General features: G+C 34.2%; 1 protein-coding gene across 1 annotated transcript; it reads left to right on the top strand.

Annotated features, from left to right (window-relative positions):
• Positions 1-1762: 1762 nt before the first annotated feature.
• On the top strand, positions 1763-24213 carry LOC134250377 (scavenger receptor cysteine-rich domain superfamily protein-like). The gene is made up of 21 exons (XM_062732731.1): positions 1763-2075; positions 2353-2485; positions 3884-4158; positions 4695-4836; positions 4998-5164; positions 5259-5400; positions 5817-5992; positions 6073-6214; positions 6730-6905; positions 6994-7135; positions 7335-7513; positions 8974-9115; positions 9418-9596; positions 9683-9824; positions 10281-10453; positions 10715-10826; positions 11195-11379; positions 11586-11736; positions 13991-14166; positions 17753-17894; positions 23805-24213. Exons 1-21 carry the CDS (start codon positions 1787-1789, stop codon positions 23971-23973), a joined length of 3534 nt encoding a protein of 1177 aa, XP_062588715.1. The 5' UTR covers positions 1763-1786; the 3' UTR covers positions 23974-24213.
• Positions 24214-26704: the final 2491 nt, after the last annotated feature.

Genomic DNA, 26704 nt, shown 5'->3' with positions numbered 1-26704 from the left:
TCTTCTTATTTAACCTTATAAAATATAGCGTGAGATAGATGATAAACTTTACAGCCATTCGTTGATCGAGTATGACTAAATCATTCATTTTTAGTTACAAGTGATCTACATATTAATGCCATAATGTTTATATATCGTGACGTCACAAACATGATGCGAATCATTGCTTAACATATGCCATTTATAGAACATCTGCATTACTTCATTTGTGATGTATGCCAAATATTATTCTGATCTTGAATTTTTTTAAATATAGAGATAGCTTATAATTAGCTAACATTTTGATCATCTCGAAAATGGAAGACGTGAATGTCATTGTTTTTAGATTTGAAGAATCTGTAAGTTCAATTCATTAAACTGAAGTTATTTTTTGTAAATAAAAAAAGAAATATAAAATTGTAAGTAAAACGGCAAGCATTCTGTGACCAGGCCCCTTTTGAAGTTTCAAAGGCATCAAGTGGAAATAGTGATGTTGTTACCGCCGTTGTTCTTGTTATCAGAGAGATGCTATGTGGACCTTTGGTGTGGATTTCCGTAAACTTTTACAAGAGGACTCAACGCACAATTTATAAAAATTTGTTTCCTTACTTCCCCATACTTCCTCATACATTAAGCCTGCCTTTAAAAAGTCTAAGAAGGAGATCACTGACGTTCACAAAAAAAGTGAAAAAAAATTCTTTGAGGTAATTTTTATTTTATTTTTAGCAACTGTATACTTTGAATGGGATTTTAACAATAATATTATAGAAATGTAAAATGCATGCACATTTGTGCCAAAAGGAATGTTAATTCTTTTATGTTTATTAAGAAAAAGTAAATTCTCTAATAAACATTTTCAAAGGGTTTTAAGGCTCCATGGTAATCTTAAGCTTTGCAATTAGTTTATAATTTATAAATGTAATGAATAATTTGGGAAAATAGGGACGGGGGTGGAGTAAGCATTCTACTCGCAAAATAATAAAACGATTATATATTACGATCTATATAAAAAAGAATACATATTAATTATCATTTTGTTTCTATACTGATTTAGACTACGATTTTATAAAAATTTCAATACAAAATGTAAGCAGGGTATAAATATTTGTTTATGGAAATTCCAGAGATTGGATCAGATTCCTCGGTGGAGAAAGCATCCAATGCTTTATTCCTGAACTGTGTGTAATGTTCTTTAATGCAACTTACAATGTAAATCTGAAATCCACTCTACGCGCCAAAAAAATTATAATAGTTTTTGTAAGAAATATTATAAATATTTGATGTAAAACTAATTTCAAAATGTATTATATTATTTTCTTTGTCAATTTAAGCAAAAAATATGAAATTCTTTAAATTTCCTCTTTAACACTTTAATTTTTTTTTCATACTAGTGCAAAGTATTTAAATTAAATTTATGAGCCTTACATTCTATTTATAGTTTAAGTATTTCCTTATATCGCAACTAAGACACAATCTGAAACAACAAATTACTAATTACTGTTACTTTTTAAACACTTTAAGTATAAGGTTTGTATATCCAAAAAAGATATTCTTTGGACTGTTTGATTACATAAAGTGTGGGTAGAATAATCATACTGCTCTAGAAAAAAGTGTTTCTTTTGATGAATAGTTAAAGATTGGCTGTACGATTCTTATTTTTCCAAAATCGTTTTTGGAGAATGTATTAGTATAAAAATCAATATTTTATGAGTGATATACCATTCTAGTATATAATAAAATAATTTTAGTACAAATTTCTAAAGGTTTAATGCCCATATACACGTACCTTTAGTTCCTTCTATAAAAAATGGGTCCCATAAATGTACTTGGACTGATACTATCCATGATGACAGTGGATAGTCAAACTATACTCAGTGGAAATGATCTAGTGGATCATTGTCCAATGATTAATACAGAAGGACTGGAGTTTCTGATTAACTCAGCAGCCAGACAAGCTATAACATCTCATTTAAACATGATGGAAGCTCAGATGCTTAAACATAAGACAGAGCTGGAGAAGTTAAAGACAGAGACAGATATAACCAAGCAAATAAAGAAAACGCAAAATGCTATTCAGGAGGAAACTGGAAATCTAGGTTGGTATGGTTGTTTTGGTTGTTAAAACGTCCCTTTCGAGAATTTTATTCTCTCATTTGGAGACCAATTACTGTTTAATTACAAAGTATCATAAATATATTTTGTGTAAAGAATCAGGCATATTGGAACTAAGATTAGAATAAGTAATCTAAACCAAGGCAAATTAATGTTTCAAAGAGAATTATTATCCAGTAGAAACGCAAACTGGAATATGCCTCTATATCAAAGTTTTGACGAAGCCTACGATGAACTATAACTTTTTTTATTTACTTAAAGATGTCCGATATTTAAATGGAAGTTCATCACGGGAAGGAAGAGATAATAAGTACAAAAACGGACTCTGGAGAACGGTTAGTTTGGAGTCTGATGGTGTCAATGTGACCTATAAACATTCATTTGGATTAGAGAGGTGACTGTTCTTTCTTTTTATGTAATAACTATTATAAATATATATTTCTGTATTTAATAAACAAACTAAAAAATGCAGATTGTGCATCGATATCAATCAATTGCAAGCAAACATGATTCTTTTGCTTCAATGTATTGTCGAGTATATATGATCTAAGTCATTAGTGGGCATCTGGAAAAAAAATACCAAAATTAATACATTGTAGAGTTTATTAGAACTTATAATTTATTTTTGAAATTACTTTTTGAGTATTTTCACCTTCTGTCATTGTAAATAATTCTGTAGTATTTTCATTCACGTTTTCGGCAATAATTGTGATACAAAAAAAAAAAAAAACCAAAAAACAAACAAACAAGCAAACAAAAAAAAAGAAAAAGAAAAACAAAGCTCATTTAAACGGGTATTTTTTTAAAGTTATATTTTTAACAATAAAATCGGCTTTAAAATACTTAGAAGAGGATTAAAGCTCTCGTAAAGCTACGAAAATCTTATACATAAGAACCTCTTAAGAATTTAGTGAAAATGTTTATAATCATACGATTTCTCTCAAGATAAAAATTCATCGTAAGATGTTTTGTCAAAAGGGCTACAGGACATTCATCTTATCACACAGTCAAAGTACAATATATATCTTAGTGGAGAGTGGTGTGGGCAAGGGCTTGCACATCCGTTTTAATGATAACCTGACTATGTCTGTCAAAAACCGACTTTAAATAAAATTTTCTGATTCTTTGCGTGCAGAAGTCTGAAAAGGAGAATGATTTAGTTCTATACGAGTCTTTAAGAGTACTTAAAATGATCTAAATCTATTGGTTAAACATTACTTCCCTAACCAACAACCCAGGCACGACATCAAGTAAAATAATAATGAACACTTCGGGCACCGTAACATATTTGAACATATTACGTATGAATTTCGTACGTTTCCTGCCACTTTATAAGCTTTCAAATTAACATTTTATTACCTACCAATTGCAAGCAACACGGCACTATTGTTGGGTCTTAATAATATCAAAGTAGGATAGGTTCTCCAGTGAAGTAAAGTAAAACATAATTAAGTTGAAGTTTTATCGTATTTAGGCTATTCATTTTTTTGATACTTGACAAATTCTGTTTCAGGTTTAATTTTCTTTGTACTTTGATTTGTTAATTCTGTATTGCATCGACTATTTAGATGTTAACTTAATAAAGCATGTTTTTTTCCATATCTTTGAGATTTGTTTATTTGAAGATTTAATAATGATGCTTGAGATTGAAAAGCATTCAATGTCCTATTCGTTGCCATATTCATGAAACAAAGGATGAAATGGAATTTCTAGTAGAAAACAAAAGAAACATTATTTTCAAAACTTAATTGTTCAGGTTTTTATTAATGTGTTTATTTCCTCTTCTATCCAGAATGGACACAGCTACTATTCTAGGAGTGATACTGACCATGATGAAGGCGGACAGTCAGATCTTACATGGTGGACATGAATCGGTGGGCAACTTGCCATTGACTAATACAGATGAACTAGAGCTTCTGTTTAACACAGCAACAAGAAAAGTAATAACGTCTCATTTTAACTTGATTGAGACTAAGATGCTTAGATATCAGATGCAGCTGGATAATTTTAAGAAAGAGATTACCGAACAAAAGCAGTGTACTGATCCCGGAGGAGCTGGAAAACTAGGTAGGGGTTTCTTCCATGCGTATGAATCGCATATGTAGCGAACAAAAAAATTATTCGCTTTCATTTGCAAGAAATATGATCATTATAGAAAGAAGTTCTTCTTAAATATAAATTAGACCAGATTGATAATTTAACCAAACGTACAAAGTTTCTGATATTTTAAGAGTCATTTGTTCCATTCTGGTAATTAATTAAACCTTATTAACGTTCAAGAGATGATTGTTTTTTTAATGAAATATATGGAGATAACGAACATTTTTCAAGCTCAAAAGTCCATTAAACAATACAAAATGGTAGCAGAGCAAACGCAGACCTCCAGAATATTAGAGGTGGATCAGGTGCCATGGTGGAGTGAGCACTTCAATATTAGGCTCAGTCGGTAGAGGGTTCGAATTCGCTCCATAGCAAGAGGGTTGTGAGTTCATCCCCGGAAACGACTTGCTGAAGTCAATAAAACAGGACCTGTTCCTTTCTTTTGCCAAGCGCTAAGCAATACGAATGAGCCAATTGCTATACAATGTTTTCTTTCTTTTAAGGTTTACGACTTGTGAATGGAAGTTCATCAGGGGAAGGAAGGGTGGAGGTCTACGAGGATGGAGTCTGGGGAACAGTGTGTGTTGACAGCTGGGATTCCAATGATGCCAATGTGGTCTGTAAACAACTATTTGGATTAGATAGGTGAATGTCTTCTTGATCAGATCGATATATACTAGTATTTAAAAAAAAGAATTGGTCTATTTTCGTGTGTCTGTTTAAGATGAAATACATCACTTTAATTGTTAGATATTCAAGGTCAGGGTTATAAATAATACACACATTTTAACTCAATATTTTTCAAGACAAGGTGTGGGAGTTTCAACTGCAGTATTTGGAAAAGGAGCAGGAACTATCCATTTAGATTTACAATGTAGTGGTGCTGAAACTGATATTCTCGACTGTCCTCATTCAACCACAGCCAACTGTACTCATTCAGAAGATGCCGGAGTTGTTTGTTTTCTTCCAAATCGTACATGAATGTATTTTACAAATAATATGAACTTTAATCAGTTTACGAATGTTAGGAACTTATCTCGATTTTTGAATTTTACATTGTTTGACAGGCCATATCAGGTTGTCGAATGGAAATTCTACAAATGAAGGCTTAATTGAGGTGTATATCAATGGGAAGTGGGGCACTATCTGTGATCAAGTATGGGATAACGATGACGCCAAAGTCGCTTGTCGTTCCTTAGGGTTTTCTGGGTAATTTATTGTCATGTTTTTTTAATATTTGAAAGACATTCATGGTTACATGTATATATAAACTGTATAAATATAAATAATTATATACAAACATGAAAATCCCCAGTAAAACTTCAGGCTTGTCACTCTATTTTCAGATTTCTATCAGTCTATCTTTTATCTATGTATCCACCAATCCACCCATCCACCCTTCCGTCTATCCATCTAACTATCTTTTAATGCTTAAAATTTTTTAGTTTAGATTTCATAAAGGAACTTATATCAATTGATGATCGCTTGCTTGACTCTAATTTTTGCATTCTTTTAAAAATTACAAAGGATTTTTATTCTGCATTATAATGCTTATAAACCAGGTGAATTGCCACGAACACGTTGCATGTTTCGTAATTTTTTTAATTTTTATTTATTGATTCAAGGGGTGTTGCAGTGAATTCGTCGGTTTTTGGACCCGGTAATGAACACATTTGGTTAGACGGCATTAATTGCAATGGAAACGAGGGTTCTCTGTTACAGTGTGCAGACTCAGTAACTGGATTCAACGAGTGCAATTCTGGAAGAGTCGTTGGAGTTGTATGTTATCCCATGAGAAATGGTGGGTAAAGACATTAAAGTAAACTTTGTTTTTGGATATACTAAACTTTGTCATAAGATTTTTTTGAAATTCAATTTCAGATTCAGTTAGAATTGTTAATGGTAGCTCTGTTGATGAGGGTCGAGTTGAAGTCTTTATTAATGGCCAGTGGGGAAGTGTGTGTGATAACGGATGGAGTAAAACTGATGTTGATGTCACATGTAAAAGTCTTGGATATGCAGGGTGTTTTAAATTTTTTTCTTTATTTTTATATTATTTTTAAATTTGTTTTTACTGTAGTTCACGATATTCTTTGCTCTACGTATGAACAATTTCTAAAACGAGGTAAATTATTGACAAGCAAGTTGAAGAAACAAGAATATCAGCAGTCTCATTTAAAGTCGTCATTTCGTAAGTTCTATGGTCGATACAATGACCTTGTCGGCAAATACAATTTAACATTGAGTCAAATGCTGACTGACGCTTTTCATACACATTGTTAGTCCATTATTTATACACTGAATAGACGACGGATTTATCCGTCATTTCCTGATCATGACAAGGAGCACACGGCGGGTGTGACCTGTCAGCAGGGGATACTCACTCCGCCATGGCACCTGATCCCACCTGTGATGTTTAGGAGGTCCGTGTTTGCTCTGCTCCTATTTTGTATTGTTTTACTTTGGACTTTGAGATTGAATATTGTTCGTTATATCCGCATCCTTCTCTTTCTCTCTATATTTTTTTTTTGTTTAAAGAGGTTTACCCGTTTTATCCTCTGTGTTTGGTGAAGGCAGTGGCCAGGCATGGTTAGACAATGTAAATTGCAATGGCAATAAGAACTCTCTCTTTGAGTGTACACAATCAGTGATTGGATCAAGCACTTGTCGTTATGGTAATACAGCTGGAGTGGTTTGTTTCCACACAAGAAAAGGTGCGTCAAAATAACGGTTGTTAATTAAGGATTTTAACACTATATTTTAAATGCTTTATGATTTTTGTATAAATTAGGTTATTTATAGATTTAGTTAGGATAGTGAATGGTAGCACTGACCATGAGGGTCGTGTGGAGGTTTCGATGAATGGTCAATGGCGAAGTATATGCGACAGAGGATGGGGAAACAATGATGCAAAAGTGACTTGCAAAATTCTTGGATATTCAAGGTCTCCTTGTACACTTATATTGTTATCCAATGTTGTGTTGATAAATTTTTTATTAAAAAATTAAGAGAATACATTATTCTTTTAACGTTTTTTGAATTTACGATGTTATGTTGTATATTAAGATTTTAATTAAATTTTCGAAGAAATCGTTCTCGATAAAGTTTGACATAAGTCACTAATCATTTTGATCATATTTCAGCGGTATTCCTGTCGCGTCTTCTGTGTTTGGAGAGAGTCCTGCGCAGATATGGATGTTTAACAGCGTTAACTGTTACGGGTTTGAACAGTCTCTGCTGCGCTGCACAAAATCAATAATTGGGTCCAACGTGTGCACTTCTGGGAGGAACGCTGGTGTCGTTTGTTATCAAACGGGAAAGGGTGGGTTAACCTGGCTATTACAGTAAACCTACTTAAGTTTGCTATGCTCATATTTTAACACTTTTTTTGCCACTTTTTATTCCTTGATTAATTTTATTATAAAAACAGATAAGCAGTTCATCTCTAAAGGCAGTATTTGTTTATTATTTAATGAGGAGTATTGTGCTAAAAATGAATTTAATGCTACGTTTACACTATGTTCCCGGCAGCCACGGCAATCACGTTTCAGGCCACCGTGGAAAAAACGGGACGGGCGTGAGAAAACTTGGGGCAACGGGATGGGCAAACGTAACTCATCGCGATTGCCGTGGATGCCGTGACAGATTTTTAAACTGTCAAAAAATTTGCCACGGCGGCCACGTTGCAGATGTGAAACTTAGTAGGTCGTAGTAAAACGGAATAAACGCAACAAAACGCGACAGCACGTAATAGACCGTAACAGAACTTGGAGGCAGTCCGTAGTGGGACGGGAGAATGTATATTTCCATTCATCTCACGGTCCATTCACGTTTTGAGACGTTTTGCTGACGTTCGCGTTCTGTCACGGCTAGTTCACGGTTGTTGTCCGTTTTATCACGCTCTGCCACGTTTCATCACATTCCTCACGGCAACCTAGGGTGTATGGTACCCGTTTCCTCGCGTTCAATCGCGGTTCGTCCCGGCATGTTACGGTTTATGGTCCCGGTGCGTTGCGTTCTACTACGGTCTGACACGGCGCACGCGGTCTGAGAGGAAGCATATAAAAGCCGGGCACTGCAGAGAAGTTTGGATCTCCGCCTTCTCATCCGTCTTATTCGTCTCATTCCTAGTTGCTGCACTCCTGCCTTCCTTCTCTGTAACTGCTGCTGGTTCTCTTCATTTGGACGAAGTGATTTTAGGTATGCACCCAGCAAACACGCGAAAATAAAATCTTCGTCTTGGGAATTCATGATGTTTTATCTTTGAAGGGTCATGATACAATGATTGTTTCTGGTTAATTAGGAGACCTTCTCTGGTACAAACGTGATCCATAGTTTCCCGGCGTCCATGTTTCATACGTAGAAACACTTGACAAAACGTGAGAAACGTATAAGAACTTCATAAGAACGCGAGAAACGAGAGGGGACCTATCAGAACGTAAGAGGCCTGGGGGGAACGTGCTGGCATACGTGGCAGAACCGTAGTGCGCCGTGGAGCCTCCGGCACTCCACGGCAACTTCTTCCTACGGCCCATCACGGATTCCGTAGAAGACTGTAGAAGACCGCAAAAGAACTTGTCAAGACTTGGATATAGAGGGGAAAATAACCAAAATCTCACGGCGCACTACGTTTCGGGCAACCGGGGCTGCCGTGGCTGCCGGGAACATAGTGTAAACGTAGCATAAAATAGAAATTTCTCTGTGATTTATTTCTTAATTTTTTTATGTAAATCTTCATGTGAATATAATCGATGTTAATTGTATTTTACGTTTTGGTTGTAGAATCGGTAAGAATTGTTAATGGTACTTCTGAGTACGAGGGTCGAGTTGAAGTTTTGATAAATGAACAGTGGCGGAGTATTTGCGATAAAGGATGGGATAAAAATAGTGCTGAGGTGACTTGTAAAAGTATTGGATATTCAGGGTAACCTCTCTAAATTTTTTAAACAATTATAGCCTTTCATGAAAATCAGCTTTTCATTTTTGCTTGGAAAATACAAACTGTTCTTGAAACAAAACATTCACTTTAAAGGTTATTTTGCATTATATCAAACAAGATTTGCCTATTTTGTTGTTTTCCTTAGTTGATATCTTGAGATAAGTACATATGTACAGTGTTGTCTAAAATGGCTATTTATTTTTGTATCATTTGTTTTTTATGAATGTGTTATGTTATGAACATTTGTTAGAATCAAATTCACCTTCACAACGACCCTTGTCTTGCAGAGGTCTCTCAGTTTCCTCATCTGTATTTGGAGAGGGACCTGAAACAATATGGATATTGTCCGCAGGAAATTGTTATGGAGGTGAATCATCGCTACTTAGATGTATTCAGTCAGTTATTGCGACTAACAGTTGTATCAATGGTGGACACGCTGGGGTCGTTTGTTACCACACAGGAAATGGTAGGTCAACAATGTATTCATTTATATCTAATTAATGTTAATACATCGTAAATATTTTTTTTCCGTTATTTTTTTAATTCTTTTAGATTCAGTCAGAATAGTTAATGGTAGCTCTGCTGACGAAGGTAGGGTCGAGGTTTTGATAAATGGTGAATGGCAGAATGTTTGTGACAGAGGATGGGACAAGATGAATGCTGATGTCACTTGTAAAAGTTTCGGTTATTCAGGGTAATGTCTCCATATAATAGCTAAAATAGTATATTGTTTCAAACGCTATATTTGGAATAGACTAATTTGTACAGATGTTTTTTTTTCATTTTAGATTATTTCAGGTTATACACGTGTAAATCATAATTTCCTAAAAATTTAGATTCTCCTTTTCACTAAAATGTCATAATACTTAAATTCGACGATTTTGAATTTGTACTAAATTATGACTAAATGATAATGACTATACATTGACTAAATTCATTATACATGTACTTGATTAATGAACAAATAATATCAAATAGTCATTAAAACTACATAAAAAGAAAAATATATTATAAGATGTAATAAAGTTTTGCTGGAAATGACACAATCTGTTTAAATGTCTACAGTAACAATGAAAAAGAATAGATGTGTCAAAAAAAAATCACTATCATAAATTACACACGGTAAATATTGATTTAATATTTTCTGTAGAGGACTCCCGGTCCTATCTTCTCTGTTTGGACAAGGCGGTGGTGAATTATGGTTGAGTGGTATAAATTGTAATGGAAGGGAAGATTCCTTATTGAAGTGTCGACAATCTACGATTGGATCAAACGGCTGTAGTGGTGAGGCAGCAGGAGTCGTTTGCTACCATTCAGAAAATGGTAAGTTCATATATTTCAACATCTAATGAGATAAATACTGCAGTATTCTTGCTACCATTCAGAAAATGGTTCGCTTTTATTCAGTTTATCACCATTTTTTGAGATATATAAAATTACTCGTATTCTTCAAAGACTTAAACAAAGCGATCAAATACCTACAATAGGACTCCCTGTAATACCTGTTCGTTGGACTTGGTCTACTAGCTCTTGCTTAAAATTTTTTTGGTCAATTATCATTTATTATTTTTAAAAAAAAAAAAGAATTAGTAAGAATGGCGAATGGTAGCTCTGTACATGAAGGCCGAGTGGAGGTTCTCATAAATGGACAATGGCGAAGTGTGTGCAACAATCAATGGGACGCAAATGGGCTTATGTAACTTGCAGAGGACTAGGGTATTCAGGGTAATAAACATTATACGCCATACATATCAAATGCTAAAAAATTTATCAATTGAATTTTTTTTAAAATTTATATTATACATGTAATATGAAGATAACATGCAAGATCAAAGGTCGTTTAAAACAATAAAAAATTAAAGTAGAAAAAACACGGATCTTTAAAACATCAGGGGTGGGATCACGTGCCATGGAGAAGTAAGCATACCTGTCGAGAGGTCACACGACCTTCCGTCCATACCATGCCCGTCAAGTACGGGATATGTACGATATATATATTTTTTGATTTCTTTAATCAATTCCAAACTGTGATTGCTCTTTAAGGCTATGGTTCTATTTTGGTAGAGGAATCCCGGCTTTATCAGCTTCGTCCTCTGTGTTTGGGGAAACAAAGGGCCAAATGGCTGTGAGCAACATTAACTGTAATGGCAATGAAGATTCTTTGATCGAATGTATACGATCCATTAGTGGATCCAACGTCTGTAACAGTGGTAGACACGCAGGAGTCGTGTGTTACCACACAGCAAATGGTAAGAAGGGGATAGGAGATAAAAAGAGAGAGTATGTTAGTAAATCACTGACTTCAAAACTCCGTTAGACATACATTGTAGTGATGAGAGAGAGAGAGAGAGAGAGAGAGAGAGAGAGAGAGAGAGAGAGAGAGAGAGAGAGAGAGAGAGAGAGAGAGAGAGAGAGAGAAAATTAGTAAATCTCTGACTTCAAGACTTTGTTTTAGAAATAATCAGATTAGAACAACAAAATTCTTCTACAAATTACACCGTTGTCAATCCAGAGGTGCTTATCAAAGGTATTTGGATTGGATTTTGTAATGACAGGTGGGATGATGCGGAGGCAAAGGTTATTTGCAGAAGTCTTGGCTACCCAAGGTACATGAAATCTCTTTCTTTCTTTCTCTCTCTCTCTCTTTCTCTCTCTCCATTTCATGCTCTTTTTCAAAGATTTAAAAAAAAATACTTATTCATTCTAACAAAAACATATCATAATCATTTCTTTGTTTGTTTTTGGAGTATATTTAAAAAAAAAAACTAGAGCGGTCTACATTTGTCTAGTACCTGTCCTACCATCATCTTTTCATTTATCATTTACAGTGTTCAACCTCAGAAGTATTGTAGTGGATTTTATTGAAATAATAGTATCATATATGAAGGACTCACAAATGTACTTACCTTGAATAAAAGATCCACCTAGGGCCTTTTTTGCGATGAGTATTTCTGCAAAAATCAAAACTGTTCAGTTAATATTGAAAATGAAAAAATTATCACTTAAACTGTCTGTGGCCATGTATGTATTGAAAATGACGTACTTTTCCTTCTAGCCAATGCATCATGACGTCACAAAATGCGTCACTTTCCCTTTATCATATAAATTTGTCTAAGAAAGGCCTAAAGTTAAAGCAATACTTTTCAATATTTCATATAGAGCACATATAGAGCAAAACCTCTGATCCAAAATATGCAAGAACATAATGAAAAATATATTTTTGAAGATTGAAAGGCATGTTGTATTTTTTGGATCGTGTGCTCATATTTTCATGCTTTGCTTCACTCATATGGAGAGGCCACCACTTGTCGGTGGAGAGCTACAAATTTTGTCCTATACTCGGCACTTAGGGCCAATGAGCAGTGAGGGATCTTTTTCGTGCCAGCACCTACTGCGACACGGGACCTCGGTTAATACGGTCTCATCCGAAGGACCGGTCTCCACGTCCCACAGTGGATTTATTATTTGATAGAAAGACATGCACTTTTTATGTAGAAGGTAAACCTATATACGTGCTTGAGTTGCAGTTAAAAACGTCTTTCATCATATTTAAAAAGTCTCAGTTTTCCAAAAAATTAGATTTATAATATTCTTTGGAGTATACTCCTTACAGGTAAATGGCTGCATTAACTGCTATTATTGGGTGGTTTTAAAATTTGAATCTGTTTCCATTTCGATAAAGGTCCAAAATGGAAGTTAGTTCCTGCAAAATTGCGTATTTTGATTTAAAAGGAATATTCTCTCACAGAACGTATGATCCTATAATGACAAGACCACGATGAAAGCTCTTTCGCGTTTTTATATACGCGAATAACAGGATTCTGTAAGGATTAATGTACGAGTAGCGCTACATTCCTTAAAACTAAAGAAGCCGAGGCCCGGAAGGGGCCGACGCCCATTAATTTTAAGGAATGGAGTGCTACGAGTATATTAGCCCGCGTAAAATCCGCCTTTCTAAATGCTTGTATTTAATGTTTGTTCATATTTTTAGAATACATTGTAATACATGTAATTATATATTTAACATAAAAGTAGTATTCGATTCATATATACTATAGAAAGAAGCCGAGCAAAGTGTACTGACGTTAGTCTAAGCGGCAATATTTTAACAGCTTCAATAGCTCAGGGAGATGAGTACCCGACTTTAAAGGTTTTGGGTACCGGGTTCGGTTCTCAGCATGGGCACATTAATTTTCTTTATTTGAAAATGAATTTGATAAAATTTTCTAAGTTCTTTCCTCAGTTGAGGCACGGGAAGGAGAATAAGAACATAAATTGCGTTTTCAATGAAATTTGCAACTCTCGATTCCTAAAAATTAATGGAGCACTTAAACAAGAGTGACGTCACAGGTGGATTTTACAACCAGAGATGTATTATTCTCTAGCATTACTTCGATCATTATTGTCGCCCGCGTGGCATAGTGCTTTGAGGTCTGCTATAGACTCGCACAGTAAGGAGTTGATCCATATGTCGCGGGTTCTAATCCCACTGTTGAAAGTGGAGACCAGTGGAGACCAGTCATTCAAACGAGACCGTATAAACCGAGGTCCGATGTCGCAGTAGGTGTTGGCAGGAAAAAGATCACTCCCTGCTCAATGGCCCTAAGTGGCGAGTATAGGACAGAATTTGTAGCTCTCAACCGGTGGCGTCTCCATATTAGGGAAAAATTAACGAAAAGGACTTTCAACAACATACAATTAATCAATCAATCAATCAATCCATCGATATTATTATTCATTAGCTTTTTGTTCATTCTACATTGGTATAGTCATTTTGTCATGGTATAATGAAAAAATCTTGAAAAAAAACCCAACGAAATAAGTAAAAATTTGATAAAAAGGACTTTTCTAAAATTGAAGTTATGCTAGATTGGTAAACCGTGGACAAGATGGGAATATATTTGGCGAACAGTACTTAAAAGAGTTCCAGTGTACTGGATCGGAGAGAACATTAGCTGGATGTAAATTTGGAACTATCAGCCCCGATTGCAGTAAGACTGGTGCTGTAGAAGTGGAATGTAATATTGATGTGGGTAGTAAGTATAAAACTATATATTGGTAACTTGCACACTCATTTCTCAATATTTATTTTCTGATTTTCAGGGTTTTGATGGGACGAGAAAAGTCAATTCATAATATGAATAACTTATTCGCTGAATTTAGATAGGAATATGTCTTAACGTTACATAAAAAAGGAAATTCGACTTTAAATGTTTACTTTTCATCAATCATTTTAAGTTCCTTAGTTTCCCTTCCGAAACATTATATTTTTTTAATTAGTTGTGTAAAAGACTATTAAAACTCACCCTTAGCCTCTTTTTGAACTTTTATCAATTATTATATATATACGAGGGTATCAAAATTACATCAAATTAAAATTTTTAATGAATATCATAAAATTGTTCATTTGTTTGGTTTATAAACATATTTTGATACTGAAAAATCACTTATTTTTTTCATGGAGTCAATTTTTTAAGGTTGGGGGGGGGGCTGGTTTGAGAGGATTTGATTGGAAAATGTGTAGTACATCTCGGTTAAGGGGGATGTCCGGTCACCTTTAGTGCAGTAAGCACAAAATGTAAACATTTCTTCAAATGGCTAAAATACATTGTATTTTGATCAAATTTTAAGTCCTTATGATAAAGATACAACAAATATGCTGAATGTATGTTGTGCATATATAATCTATACTTTTGCAGAAAAATGCTTTTGATATGCTACTTAGAACTGAGCAGCTACAGAATTCAGCAGAGCCTTAAAAAATCCAAAAAATATGCAAAGTATGCATTAATGTTCTCTCTTCAATCATCTGTTGAGAAAATGTCTAAATTTTGCACTTTTACATGGTAATTTCAAGTTGAAAACAGGGTACTGTCGTCTTCAAAATGTGTGTAAAGAACCATGAAAGTAGTTCATGGATAGCAGCACGTGGTCTATTTTTAGCAGAGAATTTTGTTTTCCAGACCTCTTCGAAATACTGAGGTACATAATCTTAAAATGTAAAAGAGAAATTCCAGTTACAAAATGTTTCAAATAATATTCAATTGAGATCAAACACTTTTAAAGAAGGAAATGTGTTATAGTGTGGCTTAAAGTAATTAGTATTATTAACGAACAGTTGTTAAAATAGTGAACGTATTGATATAAAAAAAATCTTAAACTCTTTGATTCCAGGTAAGGAAAAATGTGCACCATCAAAGTTAAAAATCAAGAGTTTGTAAGTCTACCACAGATAACTTATTTTATCTATCAAAATCTTAATTATTACCAATGAAACACAAAGAATATTAGACACATATCAATATGAATGACCTTGTTTAAGTACCTACTAGTATATTGTGTCAAATAAACATTAATGTTCATCACATCGGAGCACCATTTGAAAAGGAATGAAATCATTCAGAGTGGAGATTTACTGAAAAAAACTTTTTTTCTATTTGCCCATATTGTCAAAATTACAATTTTACAGAGTAAAGAAGAAAACAACCAACATAAATAAATATTTTGGACCATCTTTAAAATGACGTTTGGTGGTCCACCCAACTCGGGGAAAAATTATTGGGTCCGTATTTATAGGTGAGGAAAAAATTTCCTTAAAATTTAAACATATTTGTACGGAAAAAAAGAAAAAAATATCGTGTAATGGGATGTCAAAAAAATGAGTCGGGCTATTTATAGGCAGTAGAACGGGAGAGAGGGCAACCAAATATTTTTATAAAAAGTGGTCTTAACAATATAAAGCTAGTGCATGTTCCATCACATACCTAGTAATGCAAAATTTCTGAAGGTTTGGCACTGTTTTGAAAATCAAACATAGGATTTTCGGGGGGGGGGGGGGTCTAGCCTCTCACTCTTTTTTCCCGAAGATAGACATAGCATATGCAATGGACCTTCTTTGCAAACATTTTCATCTTCTGTATTTCATAGAAACAACTCAATATATTTTATCAAACTTCGTACGTTAGTGAGAGCTTGCAACTTTTTCAACATAATAGGACATGATGTGTTTTTATGTCCAAACATTGCTCCATACAATGTGTGGGTCATTGCAAACAATCTAGCTATTTATCTAAGGTACCTGAAGGAAATCCTATAACTGACAATTTTTTCTATCTAACTGCTAAACAAAATAGACATATGTACCAACTTTTCGAATGTAATACATGTAATTACAATTTGTTTTTCATGCACCACATATTGTTTAACATTTTCAAATTAAAAATTAAGCATCCTCCTTGAGAGTCCCATTTGAAAATAACTTCTATCGCCACAGAAAAAAAGACCCGCCGTAAACACATCTTTTTTTATCTTTTTTCTTGAGTTTTAAAGAAATCAACAAATTATCAAGACTTGTTCCATGAAAAATTAAATATAATCATGGTAATAAACGCATCTATCCACAGCAGTATATGCACATGCCAACCACGTGCTCTGTGGAATGATATTTAACGAGGAAACTCGAGCGATAATTAAAACAGAACAATTTTTCCCGATTTGCTGGAGTGGGGTTAAAATTGCGTTTTTTTCATTAATCAGACGATGTGATGCAACAAATAAAAGTAGTAAGTTGTATAACCTAAGGATTATTACTTAGTAATTTTTTGTCTTGGTGTTGTTTTGGTCGCATTTATTCTAAAATCAATGTTATTTGAACTCTGTGTGACAGAGGAATGGGGGACGAAATAAACACATGGCCTCATGAAGACCCTCATATGAAAAATCAAATTTTCAAGAATTATGGATAATGACAAGAAAAAAGCGAAACAAATGGTTGTAGCCATATTACCAATGAATCGAACTAACATTATTTTCAATGCATTTTTCATCTCGCGAATGCTGTAGCTGCGCAGTTCTAACATGATTATTTCCTCCTAATTAAAACAAAATAAACTTAATTCTTTACTAATTTTGGTCTCTAACAGTAGGTAATGAGTACATTAGCACTTTGAGTAATTTTGGGCTAGTTTGGTAAAGTATTAAGCGCATTCTTGATATTTCTTAATTTACACCAGACTTGATCCAGTATGGCTTGTACATCCCCCTTAAAGTCATCATTTCGTACGTTCTATGGTCGATACAATGACCTTGTCAGCAAATCAATTTATCAATGAGTCAAATGCTGACTGACGTTTTTCATAACAATTGATAGTCCATTATTTATACACTGAATTGACGACGGATTTTTCCGTTATTTCACGATCATGACAATGAGCACACGAGCAATGAGCAGCAGGGGATACTAACTCCTCCATGGCTCCTGATCCCACCTCTGATGTTTCAGTGGTCCGTGTTTGCTTTGCTCCTTTTGTATTGTTTTTTTGACTTTGATATTGAATACTGATCGTTATCTCCATATCCTACTTAGTAACATACCCAGAAAACAAAAGATTAATCCCCAGAATGAATAAGTGAATTCACAGTTAAAGTACGGGAATTTAATTATGGTTTTATGATGTCAGTCATACAATATGACATTTTAAGATCACATGGTTTTCTGCAGAAATTAAGGTCACATTTTTGTAATAAAAATTTACATAATCAAACTTTAGTACGATGACATAGTCCTACTTTAAATTACACATAAAATGTCGAGTATAAATGTCCTTTAAAATATATATACAGATGCCATTAGACTGGTAAATGGAGCTTCAAGCAGCGAAGGTCGGGTTGAGTTATTTATCAACGGGAGATGGGGCACTGTGTGTGATGACGACTGGGACGACATGGACGCACGTGTCGTTTGTAGAAGCCTGGGTTATTCAGGGTAAATTTTCACTAAACTTTTATTTATTTTTTCACTTACATTATTCAGAAGTAAGACATCCACCAAAAACCAGGCAATGAAGGGTACATCGAACGTCTAGAATTTTAATTATTTCTTACATGTAGACTAGTAATTAATTAAAGCATTTTTTTTTACAAGTACGATATCGAAATATATTTCAGTGTTCATGTAGTCTCTTTAAAAAATGCCCCAAATTACACCGATCCCGATTAGAATATATATAGAGGAAAATTACTTTGAATTTATTATGAAATTTGGTTATTAAATTGTCATATAATTTACAATTTTTTAAAAAGTTTTTTTGGAACATAATTTCTGAGTGGCAATTACCTTTAGTTAAATTATTTTTCATCCATTTCGGTCGGAATCGGATTTTTATTTATCGGGATTGGTGATTTTTAAATGTAGCGCGCTTAGTGCAATATGTCTACGTGAGAAATCCATGTTAATACACCCCAATAACTTAAAAAACTTAAGAGCTTTCATGAATTGAGAACCATTTTTGGGTATGAACTCATGGAATTATAAACGGAGAAGCAGCAATTAGACGTAATAATGAGACTACTGAGACGTATAAGTAAAATTTTCATGATCGTAATGGAAATGTGGGGATTCGTTCAGCTAAGGAAAATCATATTGTCCCAGGGCTTTGCACGAGGTGAATATATTTTTTCTTGGGTGGTCTGGGCATCAGTGTTCTTACTGATTTGAAATATTTAAAAATTTAAAATAATTTACTAATATACATGTACTGACTTTTATAAACACCATAATGTCTTTCAAATATACTGAAAGGAAAATGAAACGCATGAGAGCATAATTTGCAAATTTTTTTTTTGACTATTTGGTCGAAAATTACGAAAATTGGTAAGATGCGTATTTCAGTTACTTTGCACTTAATTATGACAATTCTGATGACAATTTTGTGATCACTTTTTGTGGTACCAAACGATGCATTAGAGTTATAGACATCGTTTTTGCATATTTGCAATCAGTATAAATTTCTCGCAATCATGGTATGGCTGACGGAAGTTACATTGGCACTAGTAATTGAATTGCATAAGTAACTAAAAAGGCAACAACATGTTGCTGTGTTGGTTGTTTTTAACTTTTCAACCAACAAAGTTGCTTTCAGTTGTCAGAGGGTGACTAAAAAGGTTTCTAACCAACCATGACGTTGACGTTGGCGCGTAACAACGTCACATTATCTGGTAACGTCAAGGGATTATCATTGAAACCGATATTTATACAACAGACAATCAAACTAATTTTTTTTCACTCAAAAATTCACAGAAACTCTCTAGTTCGGTACGCGAGCCTTGCAACTTTACGTCGATTTTACTCTCACATACGTAAGTTCGCGTAGCATGTGGTATGTTTATAGCATGTTCACAGTGGGAAACTGTAGCCAGTGTTTGTCGAGACTATCTTACAAACATTTACGAGTACCAAACCAGCTGGTTTTTGTAAATTCTATCCTAAATCGAAAATTCGTGGGATTTATGGGGGGGGGGGGATTTGTTGCCTTTAAAATGTTACAGCTACTCTCAACCATTAAGACTACCCTCGGGAGGGTTGAATAATAGCCCTATGAGAAAGATAAATGCTCTGGTGAACTCAATACACAGGAAAATCAAGGCTTGAAGTAATGTGAAAGGGAGATTATGAAAATTTTATTTTATTTTTTGGGGGGTATCGACATATCAGTTTCCTTAACTTGTGATTCATCAGTCAAAGTTACAAGATTTTGGTAACTTTTTGATTAAAAATGAATTAAAATGGGTTATAAAATTACTGGAAACATATTCGAAATAATAGTTTTAATTGAATTCAAAAGTTTACTTTGCGTTTCTTTTTCCTTTCAGTATAAAATTTCAAATCAATTAAATGGATTTAGTTCTGAGTGAATAATAGATCTTTTGAAAATATAATATAAATTACAGATCTTTGTTTCTGATCTAAATTCAGTGGTTAATATAGAGAAATTCAAAAACAGAAAACAAACGATATTTTAGTAAATAAACTTCAAACAAAACATGTGCACAATGTTCTAGAGATATGAACGCCCTCGACGATCATCCCGATTGTTTTCGGCACAAATTGTGCACATAGGCGTTTACTTGTAAGATATGCAGAACGTGGATTCCGGAGCCGTGGACCGCATACAATAAAATGGTGGATTAGGCTTTAGCTAAAGCTACCAAGCCGGTTAAAAGTCCCATATCGTCTGAGACGAGGGATAGATCGAATTCGGGGGTAGACGAGAGTAAAATTAAAGTTTTGTTGTCCTGGTCGTCTCCGAGCGACAAGGGGGATGTAACATGTCCTACGCTTGAAACTTGAAACTTGTTTATTTAATTAAACGCCTATTTTTACATAAAACGTATTCAATGGCGTTGTACATTAAGAAAATAAAAGATATTTACATATATACATAAATTATACATATTCATAAAGTCCTTTTTTTTTTACACATAATACTACATACATACGAAGAATTAAAACAAGGAATTGAAGTCTCTGAAAAAGTAATTTTTTAATTTGTTTTTGAAAATGTCAATTGATCCTGAGTTTTGAATACTGGTTGGCAGTTCATTCCACAGTTTGGGGCCGATGGTACTAAAACTTCTGTCACTAAAGGTTTTTCTCTTATTAAATGGAACATTATAATGACTTTCAGAATTTCTTGAAGAGCGTAAATTGGCATTTGATGTTTTTTTCGTTAACAGTTCTTTTAAATACTCCGGTGCTTGGCCAACAGAACAATTGTACATGAATGTTAAAATTTTAAAAGATATTCTGCATTTGATTGGTAGCCAATGAAGATCAGAAAGGGCTTTCTTAGAACTGTCATATTTTTTGCGGTTTAAAACTAGTTTTGCGCACATATTTTGAATTCTTTGCATTTTGATGATTTCTCCTTGCGATATACCATACAGAATCACATTGCAATAGTCCAAATGGGATATAACTAAAGATAAAACTAAGACTTCTGTTGCTTCGGTCGTTAAATATTTTCGAATACATTTGATTTTTTGGTAATTAAACATAGCTGTGCGGCATTTTTTGTTGACATGATCTTTAAAATTTAAGTTCTCGTCCAGAAAAGCACCTAAATATCGTATACATTTAACAGATTCGATCTCATTTTCGTTAATGTTTATAGATTTTGTTGTACATTTTTCTAGTTGCCGTTTGCTTCCAAAGAGGATGAATTCTGTTTTTGATGAATTCATTTTAAGCTTGTTTGCATTCATCCAATTGTTAATATCGATAGCACATTCCTCTAGCTCGCGAATGGCGTTAATTTCATTGCGTTTTGACGCTACCTTCGAACGGTCAAACTAAGGTGTTCCTAGACCTGTCTTTGCCCCAGATCGGACAATGGAACCCAAGTTCAGCCTTTGTGCCCTTAAATTCTGCACAAAGACGTCTCTAAACAGCCAAATACGTATACCTTTCATACTGGTCGCTCCCCCGAGTAGACATGGAAATTCTATGAACTGGTCTGAGCAAGCATTTGCATTCAGAATCAGGCTCATGACTCGACAGAAGAATTCAGCCGAGGTTGTCTCTTCAGGTCATAACCCCCAGGTGAGTCTGTTAATGCGGGTGCAGGTAGACAAGAGTGTAACAGACGTTTCAACAGATTTGAAAGGGAAATCAGGTCTGTCAGTCCTGATGTCCTAGACTTGGAAGATGACCGAGATTACGAGTTTGTTGAGGATGATGATCAGTCTTTAGATGAATCTAGATCACATGGTAATGAGAAAAGTGATGAGACAGAGTCAAATATTGCTTCAAATAAGGCATTTGGAAGAACTTCATAACTAAGTTAGCTTCAGAGTTTAAAGTTCCCTCAGAAGCTGATAAACGAGAACAGTATGCATTAGTATGTATCAGAGCATTTTCAATGTAGCAAAGTCTCCTCAAAGATTAGGCCACCTTTCGTTGGGGGGATCGGTCATACAAGCCTTCATGAATGTTGACAAGGAATGGCAGGTACGAGGCAAGGTCTGTGCTTGCAAAGCAATTTAAAAGATGATGAAAGATATGTCATGCCATCAGATCATTTAACGAAGTTTTGTAATGTGACAATTCTCAATAGTAATATTGAAGAGGGCATTACAGATAGCAAAACACAGTCCAGTAAATGTTTTGCTATTAATGGCAAGGTTCGTTTTAGATTAAGTGACAAGAACAGTGCTTCGTGTAATTAGGAGTTTCGCAAAGTAGATATGAGTGCCAGATTGTTTTTAATTGTTGTTTTTAAGACAAATCTCTTATGAACCTATGATCGCATCTTACTTAGATTCTGTATAATCAAGATAAGACAGGGGCACTACAGACTCTTGTATAGTTCTTTAACTCAGTAGATGTTTCATTTAGATTTATCGTAACAGCTGTGGGTTCAAGAAGAAACTTGTATTTGCAGGACATGACTTTCAAGAATAAGGCAACTGAGTCTAAGATGCAATGCTTGTCTATATTTGGTCAGATCTGTTCCTTGGAAAGTATTTTGAGGTACTGCATACTAGTGCCGAGAATGCAAACAAGAGATGCAAAAGAAACCCAACACCTAAGGAGCAAGGATAATTATGCTGATTCCAAGAAAAGGAAAATTGATACGTCTTTTCACAGTGATGCATGATAAACTCAGCGAAGTGCATCTAAGGTTCCTAAGAAGGCATACAATAAGAATGCAGATAACTTCAAGCAGAGAAGTAGATATAAGGGAAAACTTGTAGCTACTTCTACGAAATCTGGCCTGGAGAACATAAACCGAGAACAGACTTAAGTCAAAATTTTGATTTTGAATAGCTAATCATTTATAATACATACATTATCAAAAATTTACAAGTTTATATAATCTTTCAGTGTTAACGCATTGTAAAAAGCGTTGTTTCAAAATTATTTCAAAAGATATACTGATTTGAAATTTTGTCTTAAGTCTGTTTTCAGTCTATTTTCTCCAGGCATGATGATAATCAGTTGGGGGTTCGTATCCCCGAGTATTAAACATGGAAACATTTGGTATAAGATTATTTAAGCAAGACAGACAGTTTGCCAAAGCATTGGTATCTCCCCCAAAAGGACCAAAATTGGTAAATTTTGAAAAGCATAGAGGCTTTAAACATAATCCAGAAAAGATTACATTTTCAGTTCAAAAATATGCCGCCAGACAGAACTACAGTTATAGTAGATTTAAAAAAAGAGAAGATGTTCAAAGTTTATTAGGAAAAAATTCTGTAGAACTAGTCCCGTCAGACCAGGGATTTTACAGCACTTTCTTTCTAGTTCCCAAGAAGGACGGAGGATTTCGGCCAATTCTGAACCTTAGAGTTCGAAATACTTACCTAGAAATACCTCATGTCAAGGTGGAGACAATGAGAAGTATAGTGCGGACCATAGATCCCGAAGATTGGCAGTGTCTCTAGATCAAAAGGATGCCTATCTTCATGTAGCTGTGTGTCCAGCACACCGCAGATTTTTGAGTTTTTTTTTTTTTGGCAAAGTCAGTATAATTACCAATTCAAGGCAATGCCAGTCTGGTCGGCAATAGCCCAAAAGTTTTACCAAACTGATGACAGTAATGGGAAGTTACCTCAGAAAAGACATTAAAGTGTGCTTGTATTTTGATGACTGGCTAATCAAAGGAATTCAAGAACACATAACAAACGATATCTTAATAAATAAGCTATCTTTAAATAAATATTCAAATACACGTATATTCTTCTATTTGGATTATATATGATATGTTATATTGTTTTTAATAAAATTTTGGTCACAATAAATGTGCCGCCTTTTAATACAATAATGCCTGTTTTTCTGGTGGACATAGTTCGATGTCATATCGGATGACATATTTTAACCATATTATTTTTATAGACACTATATTGATCGCTCAGGAGCGTATTTTGGAGAAGGGTCTGGAATTACTTGGTTAGATGACGTCAACTGTCAGGGGACTGAGTCATCCATTTTCGACTGTACGCACAATGGTTATGGGAAAGAAAACTGTGGTCACAACGAGGATGCTGGTGTAACATGCAAATAATTTATGTACATACAATCTTCAATGTTGTTCTCAACAGATATTAGCTTTTTGAGTTTCTTTTATTTTGCGACTCTGTATAAACTCTTCGCATGCATCTGAATATACTTGTACTAAATACTCATGTGCAAGGCTTGTCCGTAAAAAATCGTGTACAAATTGTATAGAGTGAAAATTAATCATCCCTACATTACAAAATTTCACTACTTGTTAGAACATTTTTAATCAATATTTCATCAATATGCAAAGCAAATTTCAGATAAATATGTACATAAATAAACAAATTATGACATTGTAACATTGCTTCGACTCACTTGGCGCACGTAAGATAACATCAAAGTGCCTAAATCAGCGTCACGTTTCCTCTTTGCTAAAAAGGTTCGGTAAGTCAAACTTAATTAAAGTATACCATTAATGCAGAGACTTGTGTTTCCGTATATATTCCCTCATAAACAGCCGAAGAACATACATGGGGCATTTTGAAGATTTATTATCAAGTTACGGACAGGTTTCTCAATATCATTCAACTAAATATGCTATCTTAAATCGCCAATCTACACTGACAGCTTCTTGACCTTTTGCCATTACCAAAACAGTTTGTCCGTATGTTTTATTCTACTCTTGGACCAAATTAAAAGGAATTTCGCCAAGAAAACTCCCATTGCACTTGTATAACAAAGATCTGATGATGTTTTTGTATTTTTTTTATATTCATTTAAAGTTATTTTAGAGCGATTTTACTACATCTAAGTAAAACTGCTCTCTCTCTCTCTCTTTCTGCGGTACATCGTACCGCCATCAAACGTCGTCATTTCTTTCTTGCGACTTTCCCATTTCGAATGCTCGAGAAACTGCCAAAAATTAAGCAAATACCTTGAAATTTTCAAAAAGACGACACTGATAGTGCTAGTGAATTAAAATCGAATAATTTTTGCCCCAATCATATCTACATGTATTTAATACTTTTATTTCGAAATAATACTCGTGTATTTTCTTATGAAACCCTGTTTTTATTGTGCGCCGAAGTGCAGTATCCTGTGCACATTCAATCATTCAAAAAATATTTATTTTTGTCTGTATTTTATAAAAAAAAAAATTAAGATGAACTTCAAAATGATAAATAGACATTTATTGAAAATTTCAGCTAACTGCGCTAAAAACTTTTCTAGAAAAAGCCTTATCCTTGATTTTAGCGGACAACATCTAGTGTTTGAAATGTTTAAAGTTATGGTCATATTAAATTAATTTCTGCATGCACTCCATTATTTTATTAAATGATTTTTTGTTATCATTTTGACGAAAAAGAGAAATAGCGATTATGATTTCTTTGAAAGCTGTAGATTTAATGTAAATTAAATAAAGCAGTAGTATTACCTTACAACAGCAAAAATGAACACACTCTTTGGTCATGTGTTTTAATGCTGTCTAGCTATATAACTGTAAAGGGTAAATATATCCCAAACAATTCATAAACAATCCAAATATGTACAGTACGGATCCCTGGAAATGCCAGAGGTCGGATCAGGTGCCTGGGAGTTGTAAACATCCCCAGTCACGTCCGCCGTTAGCGTTTTTTATTGATCAGATAGACAGAACTTTCCGTAGTAAATTCAGTTTGAAAACAAAGCTTAACAATTAGTATTAAACAAATCAGCCAAAACGCAACCTAACGATAGGCTATAGTCGCTAACTGGGTCATTAACGACCACAAAATTTAAGTTTAAAAAACGCTGACTTTAAACTATGCTGATGAAATACCTATAATATCTACGTATATCGCTTTAATGATTGACTGAACTCAGAGCAAGCTCTTGATTAGTGAATAAGGTGGGAAATATTGAGACCATACTACCGAAGAAGGTAAATAGAGAGCTCACGGTTCGTGTGACGAGCTCGAGTCCACAGGGAATGTATCCTAAGTATCTGATCTTAATCCCAGTGTTCCCTATGGTCCTCCTGGTTTTAATGTACACGATTCATAATGTTTTCAGGAAACATAAATGTACTTTTCATTACCTTTGGTATGAATCAGATGTAGATACTAAAAAGTTCCAAAGACCTTTGGGAAAATTTGAAATAGCAAGACCTTACCAAAACCAACAGTTTAAAAAAACTTACAACTTTTCAACTTTAAACACAACCATTCCCCACGATCAATTAAAGTCAATGCTTTTTGATATCATTGACAGCTGTTTTTTTTTTCAATGAAAATGTAACTCGTAAATTTACTTACTTAGTCATGGGTCATCTGCAAAATTATTTTGTTAAAACAGATTCCGATTGTACACTCTAAAGTTGACATAAAAAGATGCTTTAGTTTCTGATTGACAACATCTGAAGTTGACATAAAAAGATGCTTGAGTTTCTGATTGACAATATCTATGTGGTTTTTGGAGACCAAGTCTTCCAACAATCTATTGGAATTCCCATGGGTACCAATTGCGCTCCATTATTAGCAGACCTATTTTTGTATTCATATGAAGCAGAATTTGTGCAAAATCTTTGTGCGTTAAAAGAAGAAAACACTTGCCGTGGCCTTCAACTCGAACATTTAGATATACCGATGACGTATTGTCAATTAACAATGGTAATTTTCTTTCCTATGTCGATAAGACATATTCTGGTGAGCTTGAAATAAAAGACACCACAGAGTCTGAAACATCTGTTTCATAATTGGATATTTTACTTGAAAAAAGACGTTAATGGTAATCTAACAACCAAGGTCTATGATAAA

Source organism: Saccostrea cucullata, unplaced genomic scaffold (assembly GCF_032062105.1).
Source record: "Saccostrea cucullata isolate Sc308-1 unplaced genomic scaffold, CSIRO_AGI_Scuc_v1 ctg1785, whole genome shotgun sequence".
NCBI classification, from domain to species: domain Eukaryota; kingdom Metazoa; phylum Mollusca; class Bivalvia; order Ostreida; family Ostreidae; genus Saccostrea; species Saccostrea cuccullata.
Note: the sequence above shows the minus strand (reverse complement) of the source record. Positions and strands in the feature narration are given on the sequence as shown.